This window comes from Gorilla gorilla, chromosome 13, assembly GCF_029281585.2.
Source record: "Gorilla gorilla gorilla isolate KB3781 chromosome 13, NHGRI_mGorGor1-v2.1_pri, whole genome shotgun sequence".
In the NCBI taxonomy this organism is placed as follows: domain Eukaryota; kingdom Metazoa; phylum Chordata; class Mammalia; order Primates; family Hominidae; genus Gorilla; species Gorilla gorilla.
In genome coordinates this window covers 92677754-92696673 of record NC_073237.2, presented here as the reverse complement: position 1 = coordinate 92696673, position 18920 = coordinate 92677754, and the positions used below count along the sequence as shown (strand labels likewise).

At 46.1% G+C, this 18920-nt stretch overlaps 1 protein-coding gene across 2 annotated transcripts in view; it reads left to right on the top strand.

Moving 5' to 3' along the window:
* The window catches only part of HSD17B3 (hydroxysteroid 17-beta dehydrogenase 3), a 71266-nt gene extending 57073 nt beyond the window's left edge, over positions 1-14193 (top strand). For both annotated transcript variants that reach the window (XM_004048304.5, XM_019033153.4), the window contains 5 exons: positions 2906-2940; positions 4114-4195; positions 5146-5211; positions 8616-8765; positions 13929-14193. In XM_004048304.5, the coding sequence (XP_004048352.4) occupies positions 2906-2940; positions 4114-4195; positions 5146-5211; positions 8616-8765; positions 13929-14039 (444 nt within the window). In that variant the 3' untranslated portion in view covers positions 14040-14193. The remainder of the gene's footprint in view (positions 1-2905; positions 2941-4113; positions 4196-5145; positions 5212-8615; positions 8766-13928) is intronic.
* The last annotated feature ends 4727 nt before the right edge of the window (positions 14194-18920 follow it).

Here is an 18920-nt window from a genome sequence, read left to right as displayed (position 1 = left end):
AAGCTTGATAATGCTGAAACGTATTCAGGATTCCAAGGCAACTCTAAAAAAATGTAGTATCTTCCTCTAATTTTAGGCTTTGTAGATGGAGGAAAGCTCACTCTGGAAAACTGACGGAGGGCGTGGCTTGGATTTTCTGGACTTTTGTTGTTCAGTAAATATTTGTTAAATCAAAGCTCAAATTCATCTGTGTTCTGGTCCCAGCACAGCTACTAATTAGTTGGACAGCACTGGACAAGTTATGTAGCCTCCTTGAACTTGACGTTCTGCATCTGCTACTAAAAGGCTGTGGATTGGCTGGGCGTGGTGGCTCATGCCTGTAATCCCAGCACTTTGGGAGGCCGAGGTAGATCACCTGAGGTCAGGAGTTGGAGACCGTCCTGTCCAACATGGTGAAACCCTGTCTCTACTAAAAAATACAAAAATTAGCCGGGCATGGTGGCAGGCACCTGTAATCCCAGCTACTCAGGAGGCTGAGGCAGGAGAATCGCCTGAACCGGGCAGGCAGAGGTTGCAGTGAGCCGAGATTGTGTCATTGCAGTCCAGCCCGGGCGACAGAGCAAGTCTCTGTCTCAAAAAAAAAAAAAAAAAAAAAATGGCTGTGGATCAAGAGATGTCTTAGGCACCATTCAGCATTCAAGTTCTTTGATGAGGGTCAGCTGCACAAAGATGTATAGCATGAGTCCCTCAAAGCTATCCTATGTAGACAATTTAGAGAAAGGTACTGTTTAAGAATGGACACAGCTTGAGGCTGTGTGACTTGGTGAGTAGATGAGGATTTTGTGTGAATGACGTGTTCCCCCTTCCTCTGGGGATAAAGCCGTCTTCCTCTACTAGGACACGTGGCTTGTGAGTGAGCTCTGAGCTTCCCACCTGCACTAACCCCACACCTTGCTCAGTACACAACATTCACAGCTGTATATGGCAGCCTTGGTGACCACTCTGGAAGGTCAGTAGGACTGCAGTGATAAGTAAAGTCTGATTCCTGATTTCAAGGAGCTGGGACCCTGGTTGGAGAGTAGCAGAAGGCTCAGTCTCACCCATCTGAACAACGTGGACTGGAAGTAGGGGAGGACGGATTTCCCAAAGAAGCCAGGTTGCTGTTAAGATAAGGAGGTGAAATGGAGGCAGAGTAGACAAAAACTTTTTTCTTTTCAGGTGAATAAGTTGGGCTGACAATAACTATTTGGTTGTTTTTCTGTAAGCATGCTGGTATTTTATGGTTTCCTGCTCAGTTGCTATTGGGTACACACATCTTTTTGTGCTTAGCAATTGATGGCTTTTTGGAGCCCCCAGCTGATGTAATTATGAGTTTTATATGTCTAACTGTCATCTGCAGCCTTACCACTAAAGTCTTTCACGTTATTTTACAACTGACCTTTTAGTCTTGGGCTGTTTGATCGTAGGCATTTCCCAAATGCACTTGACAACCCTCTGACTCCTTTAGCAGAGAAATGCTTTGATTTGTTTAAAAAAATTATATATTGATAGACACTAAGTTCCCTAAGTATGAAATAAAATAAATTGAAGTTTAGCTTCTAAGTATACCACGCCCCAGTGAACCACGCTGGTTAGAAGCATGGCTAGTGAAGCCGCACTATTTTAAAGAAGCCATCTGGAGATAGTCGAGTTCTCTTTCGGGGCAGGGATGGGAGAATATGCATTTGAGGGCAAAGGGAAGGTGGAATAAGAAACTGAATATTGGAAGCCTTGAGGGGACCCACAAGATTCAGTGTTGTCTCTCTCATTGGGATCATTCAGCCAACAGGGCTAGTGAGTTCATTCGGGAGGCTTTGAGGCAATGTGGGTGCTGGCTGACAAGGCTCATATAATATCCCTATGAAGTCATTCACGGAAAGCGGTCTGACACTATCTCGCCCCTCATCCTCCCTCTTCTTCCCCAAAATCCAGTGTTGCAGAGGCAGCCCAGTGGTTCTAGAGAGCCCCACCCCCTCCACTGCCCTGGCCCCCTGGCCCCCCAGCAGCGAAGACATTCCCTGGAGGCTCTGAGACAGGCTGGGGCCTGGCCTGGGAGCGGGCACCTCTGAGGAGCTGCTGCAGGGCCCCTGGACAGCATGGAGAAATGGGCAGCCTGTGTCTTCCGGTCCCCAGGTGCCTTGATGTCTCCACCCCTCTCCTTTCACTTGGGTCCCTTGTCTCAAACCTGCTGCAGTCAGGATGTGCTCCAGGCCTGCCAGGCCTGATTGCGGTCAATTCTACCTCAGAGAACATTTCAGTCCATGGGGTTGCCTCTTCCTTCATTTGTAAAATGTGTACCTTGTAATTTTGAAACAAAAAGTTCTTTTAGGCTCCTGAAATGGCAGGGAAGACCTTTTCAGGGGTCTCTAGGCTGGGAGGGGGAAGGGGCCTCTCAAAGCTCTTGTAATTCCAATACAGGTGGCCATGCGCTGTGTCCACAGAGCTATTTCATAGCCTAGCTGCAGGCTGCGTAAGCGGTTGCTGTTGAATCAAAGAGGGGTCCTTCTCTCTACAGAGTCTTGTTAGGTTTCCCCATAGTTCCCCAATTCCAACTCATGGCCAGTCCACTTTTGCCTGTCCCGCAGAATGAAGAGTATCGTGGGAACCTCAGTGTTGGTCCCACAGCTGTAAGCCAATTCCCCCAATTTTTCACTGCCCTCATTTTCCAGGAAGACATTAGCTTTAGGGGGAAGAAACCAGAGGCCCCAGAGCAGCCTGTCATTTGTCTAGGTTGGCTCCTGTGGGTTCCAGCCAGACTCTAATGTGGCCAGAGTGACCTCCAATGAGTGCTAGCAATTTTCAAGGCCATCTGAGAAGATGAGGCTCTTTCCCAGCTTCCTCCCGCACTCCCTTCCCTGTTTCCATCCTGCCCCCTTGCACTGCTACTTAGTTCCTTGTCGGGCTTACCTTTGGCCTTCTCTTGTAGATGACACAGCTAATTCTGAAAGATATGGAATCAAGGTAAGGCCTTCTTCAAAAAAGTGTGGAGCAACATGGCCTCCCTGCCCTGGCGGTCAGCTGACTCAGGGACTGGGGACACAGAGTCCATCTGGCTGTGCTTTAACTAACGATAACAGCTATGATGAAAGCACACAGTGATTATGGGAAAAAAAACATAACGTTCTGGGCCAGGCCAGCTCTGCAGACAGACAAGCTCATGTGAAGGTCAAACGTAACACACATCGGAGGGAGGAAGAGAACGGCAGTTTCAGCACACACTGGATTAAAGAAAAATCAACTAATGTTGAGTGTAAAAGAAAACTTCAGAAGTTGGCCCGAGATCAAGACCATCTCTTTGTTAGGAATTTCAGCTTTTGTCAGAGAGAATACTCCGATTTATTGTGAAAATCACTGCTCTGTCAGCTCCTCCACTTATTCCATATTTATGTCACCCTATTCCAATGCCCATTTGGGAGTTGGTTTTTCTCAGGTGTGTTCATTAAAAGCAAATGCTTGATAGCTTATCTTCCCTAGAGGAAGAAAGGGCTTGGCCTTGGATTCTAATTTGCAGTTTCTTGTCCCCTGCCCCTCCATTGTATCCGTCTAATTGGGAAGGATTAAGAATATTGAATTTCAAAAGGACAAGTAAGGCTCCTGGAGACTTGCATAGGGTATCTGTGTGAGCAGGTCCTGTACTGTGAAATTCTATCCAAGACAATATTCCACCATGTGACATCTGTCCTGCTGTGGGTCCTGAGTCCAAAGGGACCGGCAGCTCATGTGGTCACATTTAAGGGAGAAGGATTCTCTCCCCTTAAATCCTGAGCTGAGCTGGTTATCAGTATTTCGGTGGAGAGACCTCAGTTGTAGCGCAGCCTGTTTCCAAGAGCAAGCCCCTCACATTATGTGATGTCACATGACTGCCAGGTGGCATCACTGTGCGGCGGAAATTCAGACATCGCTGTGTGGCGCCCTCCAGGGGAAGGTAGGGGAAGTTCAGACATCGCTGTGTGGCGCCCTCCAGGGGAAGGTAGGGGAAGTTCACTACCATTCCTAGAAGCAGAGTCCCTAGCACTTGAGGAAGCATAGAAAGGGCCGAGTCCGGCGGTGTTCACACCGGACCCTTCGTTTTCTTTGTACTCAAGGTCAGGTAGGGCAACAAAGCCATGGGAACTTTGCTTCTTTGCCTTTCAGGCGGAAAGGTCTCATCCTGAACATTTCTTCCGGGATAGCCCTGTTTCCTTGGCCTCTCTACTCCATGTACTCAGCTTCCAAGGTGAGTGATGTCATGACTTCCAAGTCTCTTCCTTCTTCCTCTTACTTCTCCCAGGTGGCAATTTCCTTTGATCATCTGGCAAGTTGATGGAAAGGTTTGCCTGGAGACGCTCTCTTATGTGCAGGGCTGAGCTAGTCACTGGGAAGTCCAAGAGAAAATTAGAATAAAGCACCTGCTCTGGGCACACGAAGCCCTGCGGTGCACAACTTGGCCAGCCTCCGGGGATGCCTGCCCCACTCACCTCCTCTGGGAGCCCTTGCCGTCTTCCTGCTGACAAGTGACACTGTAGCTTCCTTCCAGACTGGGAGATCTAGCCTGGTGTCCCCATGCCCTAGTCATAAAAACAGCCTGAGGAGGAGGGGGCGCCGTACAAGGGAGGTTAATCTATGCAGGGGCCCTAGGGATGGATTTATCCCAAAACAGATTTTCCTGCTGAGTTGGAGGTCCTCTTCCCAGACCAGGGGATGAAGTGCTAACTCCCATCAAGGCAAGCTGGTTCATTTTTTCCCTTACCCTCTTTCTGCCCCACTCTCCAGCTTTATTAAGGCGTACTTGACAAATAAAAATTGTGTCTATTTATAGTATGCAAGGTGATATTTTGATATATGTAAATGTTGTGAAACGATCAAGTCAAGCGAATTAACATATCCATGACCTCACATACTTACCGGTTTTTTTTTTGTGGTGAGGACCCCTGAGATCTACTTGCTTAGCAATTTTCAGGTATGTTGTCTATGATTGTTAGCTTTTGTCACCATGCTGTATAGTAGATCTCCAGAACATATTCACCCTGTGCAGCTGAAACTCCGTACCCTCCGTACCCAGAGCTCCCCACTCTATTTTAAGGTCTAGCAGGTAGTGTGTCTGCAGTGCCCCTTGAAGTCAGAGGAAGTTGGCTCTGATGAGGGAGCTCACTCTGGGGCCTCAGGTGTCTCTCCTTCTTGCTCCAGGCATTTGTGTGCGCATTTTCCAAGGCCCTGCAAGAGGAATATAAAGCAAAAGAAGTCATCATCCAGGTGAGATGGGCAGCTGTGGAGTCCTTGTCATCATCCAGGTGAGGTGGGCGGCTGTGGGTCCTTGAGAAGGGTTACTCTGGACCTCCCGCGGCTGGGGCCACTGCCTCCTGTGGGTCTGGCTGCTCACGTGTGGTCAGCAGGAAGATGAGCTGGGGACGCCACTTGGGCTTTTGGGGCGCCTCAGTCCCACCTGCTGCTGTGGCTTCTGTTGCCCTCCCCCGTGCCCTGGGTGCGGAGGAGGAAATAGGAGAGGGGAGTGGCTGCTCAGAAATGCTGTGGACCTTCTTGCTACCTGATGCTTCATGAGAGCAGACATTCGGGTTGGTTGTGGCTTTTCCTCTCTGACCCTGGTACAGAACACAGGCTTATGTGGGAGGAATTCTGGAGAAGAAGCAAACAAAACAAAACTGGGCACTTGATCTGAGTTTGAACGAGGGGAGGGGCTAGTCACCAGGGGAGGGGTCCTTCTGTGATGGGCCACAGAGGTCCCCACACTCTGGTTCTCGAGCAGGTGAGGAGGAGGCACTCTGCTTCCCTTCCACAGGTCATCGTGGAGATGACCTGTCCTCACCTAGGCAGAGCTGGGCTGTCACTGCCTGCTGCAGGCTGAGCAATGTGATTCCTAAAGTGTCAGTGATTTATTTGTGCTTGGTTCAGCAACAGAGTTAGAGTTAGATAGTTTCTGGAATGTAGAATAAACAGAGTTTTTGTTTTGTTTTGTTATTGTTGTGTGGGAAGAAGTTTTACGATATACTATTAGAAATGGAGAAAGGCACACTCAAAATTATATCTTGGAAATTATTGCTGCACACACTGATTTTCAATTAAAATATCCAGTGAGAGTATTTTAGGCAGCTGTTCCTATAAACTAACCAGCTACAGGGTAAAGCTTATTAAGTAGGCAGATATGAGTTAATGGCAGGAATTTGGCCAATAATATCATTTCTGAGCCATAGTGAATGGTTGTAACAGCCTTGCCACCAGGTCACAGTCCCTTTCTCTGCCATGCAGTAGCCGTCTGACCCATCAGAGGGTCCTGCTTCCATGCTGGGGTCTCTGTGCTCCCACTCCCAGCTGAAGCTGGGGTTTCCCTTTTGTAATGCTGCAGCTCTGTCTGGGCTAAGTTTGCTGCAGTAAAAAAATAACCCCTAAAATCTCAGTGGCTTAAAACAACAAAGTCCTATTTTGCATTCACGTGACACATCCACTGTGGGTTCACAGAAGACATTGGCTCACTGTGCTGACACAGGGCCCCAGGCTGACGGAGCAGCCGACATGCCAGAGGAAAAGGAGTGGGAAGTTCTAGTGGGTCCTGCTTTGACAATGAAATGCTCTGGCCCAGAGATGACACATGTCACCTCTGTTCCTAAATCACTGGCCAACTCTGGTTGCATGGTCCTACACAGCCACAGGGGGCCAGGAAGTGCAATTCTATTATGCATGTGTCTGGAAGAAGAAGGAACCAAGAATCCTTGGTGATTTCTAAACATGAATGATCATCGCAGCCACCTGCTTCCTAGCCATGTGACCCTCAGCAGCATCTTGTCTTGATCCTTGGGGCACAGCTGCCGAGGTAGTGGGTACTATGGAGCAGGAGGGTCAGGAGGAGATGTGGGTGGGGAAATGGAGTCCCTTGTCCCTTCCCTGATGCAGAGAACTTGGAGGTGCTCTTCTACCAGGGAGGAGAAAGTGAAAAGACTGTGATCTTTCAAAAACCAACTGGCCTCTCCGAACGCACACTCAATAAATACTTGCTGAATGAATGAAAAAGTATGTACTGTGGAGTTGGGTTTGAATTTCATCACAGCTCTACCACTTATCATCTGAGTGATCCTGGTCAGCTTGTTTAAACTCTGTGAGCCTCAGTTTTCCCATCCATAAAAAGGGGCTTATAATGCCTGCTTATACCTCTGGGTTATAGTAAAGATCGAACAAAGAAATAAGTGCATATGTTTAAACAGTATTTATTGAGCCTCTATTTTGTACATACAGGTGTTTTGTCAACCCAAAATCACTTAAGAATGAAAATACTTATCATTACTTCCCTATCTGGAAACTGTGGTGGAGAAAACACACTCCTTATATTTCTCAAAGAGTAACACTTTGAGATCCTTGGAAGAAAAGTGTTATACAAATTAATCATGCTTTAATTTCCATAGGAACCTGCTCATTTGGATTAATTGATTCATAATTGGGTTAAATTATGAAATAATGTAATTCCAAATGTGATGTGAAGAAAAATAAAACGTAGAAAACTTTTGTGGATTTTTTTTTTACTTTTTCTTTTCTCTTTCTTTCTTTCTTTCTTTCTTTCTTCCTTCCTTCCTTCCTTCCTTCCTTCTTTTCTTTTCTTTTCTTTTTTTTTTTTTTTTTGACAGGGTTTCACTCTGATGTAGCCCAGGCTGGAGTGTAGCCCAGGCACGATCTTGGCTCACTGTAACCTCTGCCTTCCAGGTTCAGTGGATCCTCCTGCCTCAGCCTTCTAAGTAGCTAGGACTACAGGCATGTGCCACCGTGCCTGACTAATTTTTCTATTTTTAATGGAGATGAGGTTTTGCCATGTTGCTCAGGCTGGTCTCGCACTCCTGGGCTCAAGCAATCGTCCTGCCTTGGCCTCCCAACATGCTGGGATTACAGGCATGAGTCACCATACCAGCCTTTTTTCTTTCTAAAGATGCCAAACCCTTTGTTCTGGGAATAAGGTAATAAAACCCCATTATGAATCCCCATGCCAGGCCACAATGTGGTTAGCCCACAGGTGGAAACATGGTGTTGGGTTTTTAGGGCGCAATGTGTGATTGTTTTTCTTACCACAACAGGAAAAGGTTATGAGGTATGTGCTACTCTTGGTTCCTAACTGAAGTGTGAAAGTGGGAATCCAGAGTGCTTTCAGTTGCTCCAACTTTGGTTATATGTATTAGAAACAAACTTCTGAGATAGAGTTGCCAGATTAAATACAGGACCTCCAGTTAAATTTGAATTTCAGATGCCTATGAATAGTTTTCAGTATAAGTATGTCCCATGCAATACTTGGGATACGATTGTGCTGATGTGGTTTTCATTGTTTGTCTGAACTTCAAATTTAACTGGACATCCTGTATTTTTATTTGCTGTCTTGCAACTCGGTTCTGAGAGAGAGACCCGAGTTCTTCCCATTCACACTGTGTGTTGGGCAGGGCATTCGGGCCACTTGATGTTGGCTAGGTAGGTTCTCATCTTGAGAAACCAAATTTCTGATTCCCAGCTCTGTGCCGGTACCGTGCCTTTTTCCACTGAAGATCTTAAAACTTTGCCTAGGAAAAGAAGGGTCTGGAAATGGTGGGATGGGGACTTGAGTGTTAATTTCTGAGTCTTCTTCCTGGGGTGGATTGCTTCTGTGCCATGGTCTTTGTTTCCCGTTGTAGGTGCTGACCCCATATGCTGTCTCGACTGCAATGACAAAGTATCTAAATACCAATGTGATAACCAAGACTGCTGATGAGTTTGTCAAAGAGTCATTGAATTATGTCACAATTGGAGGTGAAACCTGTGGCTGCCTTGCCCATGAAATCTTGGTAATTGATAACTTCTCCTTTTCTTGAAGCCAGGGAGGGAGGACACGCAGGTGGCCCTGGCAGGGCTGGGCTAGCTCTTCCTTGCTGCTGGAGCACTCATTGATGCGTTAATATAGCCAGGTACAAGGACTTTGTGGCGAGGTGGGGAGAAGCCGGAGCCTGGGAGCTCAGCCGCTAGATAACCCCGAAGTTGGCAAGTCTCATTCTTGGCTGCCTCCCTCCTCCCCTCAGAAAGTAAGGTGGCTCCCAGGAGCTGTTGGGCAGGGAAGACCAAGATATATGGCGCTTCCACATGGGGGCTGCTGTCTTCTCTTGACCCTCTATTCCAGTCAATGTTTAGCTATCAGCCCTCCAGGGAAAAAAACAAAATAAACACAAACCACTTTGATGTGTAGCATTTGACTTCCACGGTATAAATACTTCCAGCATGGCTGAGTTTAAGCCACCGACATGATGCTGTGTGCATCAATTGAAGAGTGCATGGTGCACAGAAGGCTCTTTTTTTAGTTTACTTTAAGTTCCGGGATGCATGTGCAAAACGTGCAGGTTTGTTACATAGGTATACATGTGCCATGGTGGTTTGCTGCACCTATCAACCCGTCATCTAGATTTTAAGCCCCGCTTGCACTAGGTATTTGTCCTGATGCTCTCTCTCCCCTTGCCCCCCACCCCCCCACAGGCCCCGGTGTGTGATGTTCCCCTCCCTGTGTCCATGTGTTCTCATTGTTCAACTCCCACTTATGAGTGAGAACATGTGGTGTTTGGTTTTCTGTTTCTGTGTTAGTTTGCTGAGAATGATCGCAGTGGGCTCTTATGAGTGAGTGCAAGCCAGCTCCAGCATGCCACAGATCCAGCATATGGCAGAAGAGGCTCTTACCACTCCTGGACTGCTTTTAAAAACAAACACAAACATGAAACAAAGGTAGACTTGAGTATTGCTCACTAATACTGAAACAAACATAACATTGGCATAGCTCTGACTCCAGTCCCACCAAAGAAAGTTAGATGGGGTTTCCTCACTTACCCATCATCTGCCAATTTCCTCCTCTGTCTCATTGGCTTTTCTACTGCAGGAATTGGATCTCTCTCTCTGTCTTTCATGGATGGTAGAAGGATTCATGGTTCCATGCACTAAAGTCTACCAAAGCATTCCTTTATCTGCTGGGACTTAAAGAAGACTCTGGCAAGAGATATTGAACTTTCTCAATTACTTGCTATTTTTATGTAGAACTTCAGCAATGTGCAGAATCACCAATGTAACTCACACTACAAAGCAGACATGCAGAGAGGATATAAGGTCTTTATTTTTTCTGTTGCTGATCTGGTCTTTTTCCAGATCACTACTTGCTGCAGGAAAATTCATCGAATGTCCAATGAGTCTAAACTGAGTTTGATCTAGTCATCTCAACTGGCCATTTAGGAAATGTACTCTTAGTCTGCTATTTAGGAAGAAATGTTCAGTCTTCCCTGGAGGCTCCCTTCTTCCTGCCCCTCTCACTAGGTGGCGCTGGGAGAGGATGCCCTGTGGTCCATGACGGTCCTTCCATGTGTGTGGGCTGGTGTCCTGGGTGGCTGTTCACCTTGCTGAAGTTTATGTCTGTCGAGGATGAGGGAGATGAACCTTTCTGTCCTTTTGACTTGGCCAGTGGATACCCTGATAAGGTCTCCCCAGCTACTGAGGGCAGCAGACTGCTGTACTCTGCCACATCCCCCTCCAGCTACAGGCCCAAGGTCCATCTGCAGCTTTGATCCACATAGACCTCTGGCTGCTATCTCTACATCAGCACCAATGTGGACCTGAAGGAAGCTGGAAAAACCAAATCTCAGCACCTGTCTCACCATGCTGAGATAATTTCCTGTGGTTGGACCGCAGAGGAGTGGGGGCCATGGCCCCTTCTTTGCCCTCAGTGCCACCCTTACTCATGAATCACACTTCTCCATCCTGCATGTGCCAGGCCTTATCCTTCAGCCCCCAGCCTAGGCCAGAGCTCACACCCGACAGAGGACACACTTCTGACCACGCTTTTCTCTTTCTCTCCTCCCACTTCCCACTATCTCCAGGAAAGAAAAATTACAGATCTTTTTTTTTTGAGGTAGACTCTCGCTGTTGCCCGGGCTGGAGTGCAGTGGTGCGATCTTGGCTCACTGCCGCCTCCACCTCCCAGGTTCCAGCGATTCTCCTGCCTCAGCCTTCTGAGTAGCTGGGATTACAGGTGCTCTCTGCCACAACTGGCTAATTTTTGTATTTTTAGTGGAGACAGGGTTTCACCATGTTGGCCAGGTTGGTCTCCAACTCTTGGCCTCAGGTGATCTGCCTGCCTTGACCTCCCAAAGTGTTGGGATTACAGGCGTGAGCCACCACACCCAGCCAAAACTACAGATTTCTTGTGCACTTTCTCGGTGTCACAGCTTAGCCCTCTCCAGTGGGGATGGCGTCCCTTCCACCTTCAGGAGGACACTGTGACCTTAGTCCTCCAGGATGCTGATGGCTTAAACAGAACTCATCAGCATCTGAAAAATGCTTCCTTGTAGAAAAATAAACATTTTATTTTTATAAAAATGGAATAAAATTTTATTTTATCTTGACACAGGGTCAAAGTTGAATATTTTATTTAATTTTGACATAGCCATGTTGCCCAGGCTGGAGTGCAGTGCAGGATCACAACTCACCGCAGCCTCTTTGAACTCCTGGGCTCAAGATTTCCTCCCACCTCAGCCTCCACAGTAGCTGGGACTATAGGCACATGCCACTACATCCAGCTAATGTTTTAATTTTTTTTTTGGTAGAGACTGGGGCTCACTTTGTTGCCCAGACTGGTCTTGAACTCCTGGGCTCCAGCTATCCTCCCGCTTTGGCCTCCCAAAGTGCTAGGATTACAGGTGTGAGCCACTGTGCCCGGCCTGAATATTTTCTTGACCTTTCCTTTTAATTTCTTAGATAACAGATTCTAATTTCTTCAGGCAAACAGTTGCCAAGAACAGACCAGGAAAAGGAGTTTTTGTGCCTGGTGAAATAGGAGAGAAAATAAATGAAAATACGTTAATCATTAAAGCCACTTTTGAGTTTGCCAGGATTTAGAAAGATCATTGTATCTAAAGAGAGAGGCAATCATGTAGAATCAAATGGTAAATAAGCGACCCTTTTATTACCAAGAGGCCAGGCAAAGATAGCACGCCCTCCACCCACAGGGAGCATGGGGCTGGGACCGAGGCAGGAATGGAGCCCCTACCTACAGAGACCCTGTCGTGCTTGGAGGCTTCATGCATGTTGCCTCACTTAGTTGTCCTAATAATCTTGTGAGATAGGACTTAGAGTCACCCTTTTACAATGGAGGAAAACAAAGCTCAGAGCTGCAACAGCTGGCCCATGGCCACCCAGCTGGTAATGGTGAAGCTAGAATTTAAGTCCGCTTTTGTCTGGGGCCACAGCCTTTTCTGGCTCCTACATGGCCCTTCCAGGCTGGGAAGGGGTAGACAAAGATGGAGATGGAAGAGGGACTCTTTTAGGACTTTTTAAAGGGGGCTGGAATTGTAATTTATTTTGCTTATTTTCTTTATGGCTGACCTCACTATGGCAAAACATTTAGTTCAAGACAGAGCTACTGAAAGGGCTTGATTTTGCTGTGAGATAAGAAAGCTCGGAGAGAAAAATGAAGTTCTTGAGGAAGAAGTTGTGTTGATTCAGCGACGTGGCTAGTGGGAGGAGAGGTCAGCTTTGGCTCCCAGAAGCTGTCATTAGTCCCTTGTCTTCAAATATCTCAGAGGAATGCAGAGATCTGAGGATCTGAGCTGGCTGACAAAACATGAATAGCTCCCCTAAAAGCTCAAGTTTTCCTCTGGTTGGAATCCCGTTGTTCTGTAGGAAATAGGTGGATTGAGGCATGTTGGATTAATAAAGTTATGCTGTGAATCATTATGAAATGATTGCTTCTGGGGTCCTGGACCCCAGAACTGTGCAAGACACAGTTGCAATTTGGTGGCAAGGAATCTTTCAAGGCCTGTACCTACAGCCTGAAATACATTGAACTGAAGGCTTCCCCCTCTTTGAAAAGCAAGTACTGCATGTTGATAATCTATACCTTTCTGTGACTGACTTCCATTCATCCAGGCTTCACGTATTTCCTTAGCGCCCACTATGCCTTGGAGTTGTGCCAAATGATGGAAAGCATTTCTGATTCTCTCCTGGATCCTCATTTCATTTATTTATTTATTTATTTGTGACAGACTGTCGCTCTGTCACCCAGGCTGGAGTGCAATGGTGTGATCTCAACTCAATGCAACCTCTGCCTCCTGGGTTCAAGCGATCCTCCTGCCTCAGCCTCCCGAGTAGCTGAGACTACAGGCATGCGCCACCATGTCTGGCTAATTTTTGTCTTTTTAGTAGAGACGGGGTTTCACCATGTTGGCCAGGCTGGTCTCAAACTCCTGACCTCAAGTGATCCACCTGCCTTAGCCTCCCAAAGTGCTGAGATTACAGGTGTGAGCCGCCGTGCCTGGCCCAGGATCCTCATTTTAACAGAAGCTTGGTAGAAAGGACTTGAAGACAAGTGGGGACATACTCACTAAGAGAAAAAGTAAGTCAGGGAGGTGGTTAACACAGAGTTCTCTTCATTTAGAATTTCCAGACCGGGCATGGTGGCTCACACCTATAATCCCAACACTTTGGGAGGCCAAAGCAGGAGGATCACTTAAGTCCAGGAGTTTGAGAACAGCCTGGGCAACATAGTGAGACCCTGTCTCTGAAAAAAAAAAAGAAAAAATTAGCCAGGCATGGTGACACACTCTTATGGTACCAGCTACTCAAGAGGCTGAAGTGGGAGGATCCCTTGAGGCCAGGAGGTTGAGGCTGCAGTAAGTCGTGATCGTGCCACTGCACTCCAGCCTGGGTGACAGAGCAAGACCTTGTCTCAAAGAAAAAAATAATCCTTAAGGCTGATCGTACTAGGTCGTCCAAAGGAGTTTAAAAGGACTGGCTACTTTGGTGTCTGAGAAAACCTTGTGTGCTGAGAAAGTGTCACAAGACCCTTAAACTTTATCAATTACATAAAAGGTTCTGGGGCTCCACTTTAGTAGTCAGAAAAAAATATTTTTAAAGACCACAAAGATGAACTGAGGTACTTGTTATTCCTTCCTCCCCAACACTGATGCTTCTCTCTGTTTAAGGCGGGCTTTCTGAGCCTGATCCCGGCCTGGGCCTTCTACAGCGGTGCCTTCCAAAGGCTGCTCCTGACACACTATGTGGCATACCTGAAGCTCAACACCAAGGTCAGGTAGCCGGGTGGTGAGGAGTCCAGCACAATCTTTTCCTCACCAGTCCCATGCTGGCTGAAGAGGACCAGAGGAGCAGACCAGCACTTCAACCTAGTCCGCTGAAGATGGAGGGGGCTGGGGTCACAGAGGCATAGAATACACATTTTTTGCCACTTTACTTGAGTCTGAAGATCTCTGGGAAAGTTGTGGTGCCAATCTGTGCTGTTGTCCTGAAGTGCTCACCTGTTCTCAAACAGGGTTCCTGAAAGACCCAGGAAATGGGTGTGAACCAAAAAGTGTCTGAGACAGATCTCAATCATTTAGAAAGTTTATTTTGCCAAGGTTAAGGACGTGCACCTGGGAGGCAAGTTTGTGCCTTTCTCCAATGATGATTTTGAAGGCTTCAATATTTAAAGGGAGAATATTGGGGAAAGAGGAAGAAATTTTGCAAAGGTATGGGCAGATAAGAGACAAGCGGTTGCATTCTTTTGAGTCTTTGATCAGCCTTTCACCAAATACACAATTCACATGTGGGAGGGGGTAGAGGAATAGTCACTTATGCCTTGTCTAGCTCAGTGACTCTGCTTTTTTACATCAGAGGAAGCAATCAGATGTGTACTTGTCTCAGGTGAGCAGAGAGATGACTTTGAGTTTTGTCCTTTCTCTCTATCCTGTGAAGATAAGTGATAAATTTACATTGTCAGGATAAAATTCAACAGAACCATTTTAGGGTAAAGATCTTGGGACACACAAGGAATTTCTTAGTGGGCAAATTGCAAAGGAGGTCTGTAGCTTTTTTTCTTTGTAGTCATCTTATTTAGGAATGAAATGGGAGGCAGGTTTACCTGATGCAGCTCCCAGCTTGACTTGTCCCATTGGCTTAGGGATTTTGGGGTCCCAAGATTTATTTACCTTTCACATTGAACAGAGGAAGACGTCAGGCAACAGTTACATCAGGCCAGTTTCTGGTCTCCTCCCGACCCACATCAATGAATGCAACACCAGCTTTATCTATTTTATTTATATTTGAGGTTCTATGTAAGATTGTTGGTAAAAACAAAAACAGGATAGGATACTCAAAATGTTTAAAAAACCCTTGCTCTAATGCAGGAGTTTGTAACTAGAAATGAGGTTTCTGAGGGTCTCCAACTCTTGGGGTGCTGGGGACACATGGAGTGATGTGTCCAGCCCTAGGTCTAGAATTATCTGAAGGACTGCATCCTTACTTGTCTGGAGATTGAGGGAGTTGTTGGCTGGGACCCCAGCAGGGGCTGTCACATGAAGCCCCTATACATGGCCTCTCTGAGTGGCTGCTTGGTCTTCCTCGAAGCATGGTGGCTGCCTTCCAAGAATGAGCATCCCAAAGAAAATTGGGAGGAAGCTGTACTGTCCTGTATGACTTACCCCTGGAAGTCACGTGGCATTGTGCCCAAGCCCTCCCAGATTCAATGGGAGAAGACGCAAAACCTGCCATGGGAAGAGTATCCGATGGAATGGTGGATATTGTCATGCTCATCTCTAGAAAATGTGTTCTCCATTCATCCATCTTAGTGTAAGTGTTTGTCCTAAGTTTAGTGTAAGTAGGATGAATTACTTGGCCTTTCCACTGGCACTAGAGCAACTTATAAAAGTGTAGACACTGTGTTTCTAGAACCTTCCAATCAAACCCTGGTGAATTGGCCTTTCAGGAACAACTTCTACAACCAGCACCTTAGGTAAGAACAGAGACACACTTCAGCTTAAATGGCCTGGGGCAGATATTTAGAGGTAAGTTTTAGATGTGTGATACAGGGGTTTTCTAGTGTAATAATCCTAGGTTGATTTGCACGGTTGTCCAACAAGCTTCTTGAGGGTTCTTAAAGTAAGAGAGAATTTCCTAACAGTAAAGGCCCCAAGACGTTGAACTGACTTCTTACGAAATGAGGGCAGAAAAACTCCGTATTTTAAGATCTTTATCCTCATCATCATTAGTAGTAGATAATAGCTATCATTCATTGAACACTAATTGTAGTCAGGGACTATGTAAAGCCTCATAACAACTGAAGAAGTAGGTACTATTAGTATTGCCTTCATTTTACAGATGAGGAAACTGAGGCACAGAAAACTTAACTCATGTGTGTGGGTTCACTTGACCAGTGAGTGGCAGAGCTGGCGTTTCCCGCACACCTTGGCTAAAGCAGAACAGTAGAGCCCTATGTCTGGGCTAAGTTTATTTAATCGAAATTAATGACAAGGGGTGAACGCCATGCCCTCAACTCTGTATATTTCACTCTCACATGTTGTGGAGGCAACAGGAGGGAGCCAGGCTTCAGCAGCCAGGCCCATATGTCTGGATTTCAACACTGACCACTTTCCAAATTTACTATCCTCTGGGAATCATTCAGGAACAGGGAGGCCTGCCAAGTTTCACTGACCTTTTGTTTCTGCGGGAAAGTACTGGGCTCTTGTTTCTCGCCTGATTCTCTTATCTTTGGAGGGCTTGGGACCCCAGGGCCCAGCATCAGAAGCCGGCCGTTTTGATAGACGTGTTCCCTCTGCGTCCTTGCAGCCTTCCATCTGTGCTACCTCCCAGGAAGCCGAAGGCCGCAGAGTCCCTTTCGGATGGCACTGGGAGCAGGAAAATGAGGTGATTATGGGCTGCTGCTCCAAGAAGTATTGGCAGCTGTTGCTGGGGCGGCTCCCTGGGGTGTCATCCCTTTCTTGCTCTTGTGGATGGGAACCAGAGCACCCCACTTCAAAGACTCTGTAAGCCAGGGCTTACCAGAGAAAGCTGAAGAGTCCAGGGCCAATTTTAATCAGTTTCTTGTGCTTCTCATGCCAAAAGAGATGATTGTCGTCACTATAGTTCATCCACTGTGCGGCGGGCCTGACTCGCTACTGCCCTCTAATGCTCTGGGAGAGAAGCTGTTGGGTCTTTCCTACCTAATCTGGTAGAAATGTTAGAACAGAGGCTAATTTGGGGAAATAAATCTCTCAATTTTTTGAGCTGCTTTGTGTGTGTGCGCGCGCGCATGTGTGTGTGTAAGGGGCAGGGTCTCTAAGAAAGAAAGAAAAGGAGGCGAGAGGAGGAAAGGACCTGTTTCAGTTTCACAGGCTCTGGCAAGGTGACTGAGGAAGCGCCAAGCCCCTTAGCCTTTTTGGGCTCTGGTTACCTCATCAGTAACATTAGAAGGTTTTATACATGATTTATCCTTTTTTATTCAGCTCTTATAGTCTATAAATCTCCAGTAAGTTGTGGAAATAAACTTTTAAAAATCTTTAAAAAACCATTTTCCTAATTAGATATACAGTGTAGAAAATAGAAAAACTACAGAAAAAGATCAGAAAATAAAAATCCCAGCATTATCCCACCATCCAGAATGAATCACTCTTCACTGATTGTGAATTTCCTTTTATAATTTTCATGTGTGTGTTTTGTGTGTGTGCTTGTGAATCTAAGGGTAGATTTTATATCTGCCTTTCCTCTTAAGATTACAGCATATTTCCTCGTGATAGTAGCTATTCCAAAGATGATTTATAATGTTTGCTTAATATTTGTTCATAGTACTGAACATAATTTATTTTACCATCCCTTTTTTATGTGCATCTAGGTGTTTTCTGATTTTAAAAATCTTATAGGCTGGGCACAGTGGCTCACACCTGTAATCCCATCACTTTGGGAGGCCAAGGCAGGATAATTGCTTAAGCCCAGGAATTTGAGACCAGCCTGAGACATAGTGAGACCCCTTCTCTACAAAAAATTAAAAAATTAGCCAGGTGTGGTGGTGCACACCTGTGGTCCCAGCTACCTGGGAGGCTCAGGCTAGAGGATCTCTCTTGAGCCCAGGAAATGGAGGCTGCATGAGCTGAGATCACATCACTCCAGTCTGAGCAACAGAGTGAGACCCTGTCTCAAAAAACGAACAAACAAACAAACAACCCCACAAAACCTTATAACAACATCCATCCTTGTATGTGCATTTTCTTGTTGTGATGTTTCAACTTCTTTTTATACTTTAATTCACATACTATATGATTCACCCATTTAAAGTGTACAATTCAGTTGTTTTTAGTATAGTCACAGAGTTGTGTAACCATAATCACAATCAACTTTAGAACAATTTTAGAATATTTTCATCACCCACATGGAAACACAATAGCCATTAGCAGTCACTCCACATTCCATACCCGAACCCCTCAGCCTTAAGTAACCATTGATGTATTTTCTGTCTCCATTGACTTGCTTATTCTGGACTTTTATTTTTATTTATTTATTTATTTATTGAGATGGAGTCTCACTCTGTCGCCCAGGCTGGAGTGCAATGGTGCAATCTCAGTTCACTGCAACCTCCACCTCCTGGGTTCGAGCGATTCTCCTGCCTCAGCCTCCCAAGTAGCTGGGATTACAGGAGTGCGCCACCATGCCCGGCCAATTTTTTTGTATTTTTGGTAGAGACAGGATTTCACCATGTTGGCCAGGCTGTTCTTGAGCCCCTGACCTCAGGTGATCTGCCTGCCTCAGCCTCCCTAGGTGCTGGGATTACAGGCATGAACCACCAGGCCTGGCCGTATTCTGGACTTTTAATGTAACGAATGTAACATGTGGATTTCTGTTTTTGGCTTTTTCCACTTAACACCATGTTTTCAAGGTTCATCTATGTTGCAGCATGTATTAGTACTTCAGTCCTTTTTTATTGCTGAATAATATTCTATTGTATGAATAGACCACATTTATTTCTTAGTTCATCAGTTGATGGACATTTAGATGGTTTCCACTTTTTGGCTATTGTAAAGAATGCTGCTATAAACATTTGGTACAAGTTTTTGTGCAGATATATGTTTTCATTTCTCTCCATTATTTACCTAGGAGTAGAATCGCTGGGTCATGTGGTCACTCTGTGTTTAACCTTTTGAGGAAATGCTTCA